This window comes from Nematolebias whitei, chromosome 17 (genome assembly GCF_014905685.2).
Source record: "Nematolebias whitei isolate Nwh7 chromosome 17, NemWhi1, whole genome shotgun sequence".
Lineage (NCBI taxonomy): Eukaryota > Metazoa > Chordata > Actinopteri > Cyprinodontiformes > Rivulidae > Nematolebias > Nematolebias whitei.
The window spans coordinates 20,647,914-20,653,188 of NC_056514.1; the positions used below are offsets into that span (position 1 = coordinate 20,647,914).

The 5,275-nt window shown below is 42.7% G+C and overlaps 1 protein-coding gene across 1 annotated transcript in view; it reads right to left on the bottom strand.

Annotated features, from left to right (window-relative positions):
- Positions 1-1,979: 1,979 nt before the first annotated feature.
- The window catches only part of gucy2cb (guanylate cyclase 2Cb), a 57,042-nt gene continuing 53,746 nt past the window's right edge, over positions 1,980-5,275 (bottom strand). The window contains exon 27 of the mRNA XM_037691332.1: positions 1,980-2,224. Coding sequence (XP_037547260.1) covers positions 2,017-2,224 — 208 coding nt within the window. The 3' untranslated portion in view covers positions 1,980-2,016. The remainder of the gene's footprint in view (positions 2,225-5,275) is intronic.

Consider the following 5,275-nt stretch of genomic DNA (forward strand, 5'->3'; position numbering starts at 1 on the left):
ATACCTCTTCTCAAAGTTTCAAGTTATTTTATACTATTTATCCTTTTGAAATAACACTATTTGGTTATTCATTCAAATTTGCCATAATTTGTTTATTTGTTTGCACACAAAAAAACAACACACATAAAAGAAAAGTAAAAAAAAAATGTGCAGGAGAGGTCATAAAAACCCTATTTGATCTTACAAGCGCCCCCTCCCCCCCTTCTAAAAAATAAAGAAAAAAATCAAATGCTTTATACATAAGCTACATCTTACTTTAAACACACACAATTGCATACCAAAGCAAAAGATAATAGTTTATATTAAATAAATTTAAATTGTCAAAAGATATTAAAATGATAAATTAAAAAAACAAGAAAAAAGAATGTGTTAGAAAATCTATAAAGTTTGTTTAAACTTTCTTTTAAATACAGATATTGTTGTACATGATTCACCTAATTGTTTTAAACTGTTCCACAGCACAACACCTGATGCATGGATGAACATTTAGCAACAGTGGTTCTACAGAAGGGGATGTGTAAATCATCCCTCCTTCTTGTAGAGTATGAATGATAATAAGAATTAAACTCAAAGAAATTATGAAAATATTTAGGTGAAGAAAATGGAATACATTTAACTTTATACATCAGGATTCCTGTTTGATACTTATTCACATCACAGATTGTAAGAATTTCTCATTTTTTTAAGAGAGGTGTGGATGGAGCTAAATACGGAGAGTTAGTGACAATTCTTACAAAACATTTTTGAACTTTATGGATTGACTGCAAGTAAGAAGGATAGGTACTAACCCAAATTAAATTACAGTAAGAAATATAGGGATAAATTAAACTACTGTACAAAGTCAATAAAGTACTTGTTTTTAAATATGGTTTAACCTTTTATATAATACCAAACGATTTTGAAATCTTCTTATACACTGATTCACAGCGATTCTTAAAACAAAGTTTCTCATCAATATAGACACCTAAAAACTTTGACGAAACATTAGAAAGTAAATTGTTATTAATATAAATTTTGTTTTTTTTCTGGATTGTAATTTTTATTCTTATTCTTAAATAAGATGAAATTAGATGTTTTTAACATTAAGTGATAGTCTATTTAACTGAAACCACTGAGCAAATTGAATGAGCCCATAATTTGCCTTATCAATAAGTGAGTCAAAAGTTACCATCAGCAACAAAAAGATTGGTGTCATCAGCAAATAAGATCGGTGTCAGAATACTAGATGCTTTTGGTAGATCATTAATGTATATGAAAAACAATAGTGGACCCAAAATGGATCCTTGTGGAGCTTATTATCATTATTCAAACTGAAAATTAACGTCACAAAATTCTGATTTTAACTGACCCAATTTTTGAGTGTTTATTCGAGTGAGGGGATAACGACGTTGCCAAGGACTCGCATTATTCTTTTGATTGCGGTCGCTCAACATTTATTACATAACTTTGAACGGTTAGCATAAACACCTGTTACAAGGTGTCCAGACCATTAAACTGGCCAACCATAAACCATTTAAAAAGATGTCAATTCATTTTCTATAAGGAAAAAATGTCAGAAAAGGCTAAATGTTTCAAAGAGCTAAAGTTGCACAAATATCAAAGATCATAGCAGGATTATCCTGAAAGAGCTGAATGTTTTGACAAATGACTTATTGAAGTAGAACAAAAACTGTTGAACGATGAAGATGCCAAAAAACGTATGAAAGAAGTATGGTAACTATAAGAAAAATACTGTATAAACAGGATCCCAATAGTGTGAATGTTTAATAAGCATTCACAAAAAAACAATGTGATTTAACAACGTGTGCATAAGCTACACAAACGTGCACAAAGAAAGGTTAATGGAGATCATCGTCTTCAAATAGAAACTTTAACAATAATAGAAAGTAACAAGCTGACGATAAATATACATATTTCAAAGTCTGTGTTTGAGGTTGAAGGTTGGAAACGATGAGAAGGTCCTGTTCTTCTGTGGCTGGTCTCTGCACAGAGCCCTGCAGGACCTCACACTGTCCCCTACAGGAAGGTGCTGAGGGTGTTGTCCACGGTGGCCAGGTGCAGGTACTCAGGGTGGCTGCTCTCGCTCTCCGACTCCTGGTCTTCATCGTCCGCCTTCCCTCCACTCCGGTACGTCCTCTTCCTCCTCACTGACCTTCGAGGGCGGCGTTCCAGACACGCCAGGATCATGTGGGCCAGGTCCTGCTGCAGACGCTGGAAGTTCTCTCTGGGAAAGAGAAAAACCAGAACATGGAGAAAGAAGGCAGGTTAGAACAAGTCCTTGAAGATGATGCTGCAGAACCAGCAAGGTGTTGCAAAATGTCATAAGACCTTCTGACCTTTTAAAGTTATTTGTTTATTTATTTATCTTCAGTCCTTAGACCTGATAATGACAGGTTTCCAGCAGATGAACAATATCTCAAAGTAATAACATGGAAAAAGGACCTGAGAGGTGCATCATCAGGGAAATTTAGCTAAAGGTTTATGGACGTTTATCACCGTTAACATTCATTTAATGTTGAACCATGTTTGTGAGTTCAGAGAGTTGTTTTCCTCAGAGAGGAGCTGCATGTGCAGCTGGTACTCCAAGGTCACCTCCGAGTCTGTGAGCTGAGGTCGTCATGCTGATAAGCGTGTATAAAAACACTTCCTGTACACTGTCTGCTGCAGATCTTCGTGTCTGGGGCTCCAGTGAAACATCATCAACATCCAAGATCTGGTTTAAAAATGGTTCTTTAAGTTGTGTCAACACTGTCGAGTTTCTGCTGTTTGGTAGAACCCATTTGCAGGTAGGACTCAGAGAACTCAGGATTAAATTTAAGTTTTTTTTTATTAGAGTAAACAAAAAGGGCTGATCAAAAAAAAAAAAAAAACCTGGATACCTGTATACCTGGATTATTGAGCATGGACTTTTTTGGTTTTGAACCAGTTTGACATGACTGTCGACGAGGAAGAGGGCCGGCACCACAGGAGGGGGCGCGCCAAAGACACCATCTTAGCACTAACAAAACTGGTTTGTTCCACTTTGGAGTAAGCTGGTTGGGGGAAGAATCAGTTTTGTGTTGTGTGTTTCCTTGACTGATGAAGCCTTCTGGATGGAAGGTGAAACGTTTCAGCAAAAAAAGAAACTGTCCAGATGACCTGACTGAAAATTGTTGGAAAAAGGGCTGATGTGTCAGCAACAACCCATATGATCTTGGGAAAGACATGAAGGGAGACAGAAACAGACAATGCCCAGACAAAGAAGAACACAGAGACAAAGACTTATACACACGCTAACAACAGATAATGACAAACACCTGGGGAAGAGACAATCAGTAACAGATGGGAGCGCAGGAGCTGAAGCAGGGGGAGGGACACCATCCATCCTTTATCTTTATTCGCTTCTTCCTTTTCAGGTCATGGGAGTCACTGGTGCCCATGTCCAGCCATCACTGTGCGAGAGGCGGGGGACACCTGGACAGGTCTCCAGTCCATCACAGGGACACAGAGACAAATGAGACAAACAAACAACCATTCACTCTCTCACTCACACCTAGGGACAATTTAGAGTTACCAGTAGAGCTGGGTGATATCTCGATATTTTAAAAATATCAATAGCATTTGTTTTTTTCCGATATAAGTTGAGACTATATCGATATAAAATGATATAGTTTTATACTTGGAAATCCTCTTGCTGTCTCTTTCTCCCACGCGGCCCCCCTCCTTGAACACAAACCCAGCCCCTCAGCTGCACTCCCTTCCTTCTGCTTCTCAAGAAGGTGGGCGGGCAGGAGAGGAGACGTTTAGAAGAAGTAAACGCAGAAGATGTATGAAGAGCAGCTTAACTGCTGAACAAAATGAAAAACATCCATTCATCCATTTTCTTCCGCTTATCCGGGGTCGGGTCACAGTGGTAGCAGCTTAAGAAGGGAGGCCCAGACTTCCCTCTCCACAGCCACTTGGGCCAGCTCCTCCAGGGGAATCCCAAGGCGTTCCCAGGCCAGCTGAGAAACATAGTCCCTCCAGCATGTCCTGGGTCTCTGGGACGGAGCTTTAACTCCCACCTCCAGGAGAGCTTCAAACACATTCTGGGGGAGGCGAGGGACAGCCTCTATTGTCGAGGCAGCTTATCGGAGCTGTGGCCGCAAGGTTGTCAGTGCCTGTCGCAGCGGTAACCCTCGAACCCGGTGGTGGACACTGGCAGAAAGGGATACTATCAGGCTGAAGAAGGAGTCCTATCGGGCCTTTTTGGCCTGTGGGACCCCGGAAGCAGCTGATGCTTACAGGCAGTCCAAGCAGCATGCAGCTCGGGTGGTTGCTGAGGCAAAAAGTCGGGCATGGGAGGAGTTCGGAGAGGCCATGGAGAATGACAGGCCATGGAGAATGACTTCCGTACAGCTTTGAGGTGATTCGGGGGGGGGGGGGGGGGGGGGGGCAGTATGCAGTACGCCACCAACACTGTTTATAGTAGGGGTGGTGTGCTGCTGACCTCAACTAGAGATGTGGTGGGTCGGTGGGCAGAATACTTTGAAGACCTCTTCAATCCCACCGGCACGTCTTCCACTGAGGAAGTGGAGCCTAGGGACTCTGGGTCGGGCCCTCCAATCTCTGGTGTTGAGGTCACCGAGGTGGATAAAAAGCTCCTTGGTGGCAGGGCCCCAGGGGTGGATGAGATTCACCCGGAGTTCCTTAAGGCTCTGGATGTTGTAAGGTTGTGTTGGCTTACACAACTCTGCAATATTGTATGGACATCGGGGGCAGTTCCCCTGGATTGGCAGACTGGGGTGGTGGTCCCACTATTTAAAAAGGGGGACCGTAGAGTGTGTTCCAACTACAGGGGAATCACGCTCTTAAGCCTCCCTGGTACGGTCTATTCGGGGGTTCTGGAGAGGAGGGTCCATCGGATAGTCGAACCTCAGATTCAGGAGAAGCAGTGCGGTTTTCGTCCTGGTCATGGAACACTGGACCAGCTCTACACCCTCAGCAGGGTCCTGGAGGGTGCATGGGAGTTTGCCCAACCAGTCTACATGTGCTTTGTGGACTTGGAGAAGGCGTTCGACCGCGTCCCTCGGGGAGCCCTGTGGGGGAAACTCTGGGAGTATGGGGTACCAGGTCCTTTGATAGGGGCTGTTAGGTCCCTGTATGACCGGTGTCAGAGCCTGGTCCACATTGCCAGCAGTAAGTCGGGCTTGGTCCCAGTGAGAGTTGGACTCCACCAAGGTTGCCCTTTGTCACGATTCTGTTCATAACTTTTATGGACAGAATTTCTAGGCGCAGCCAAGGTGTTGAGGGGATC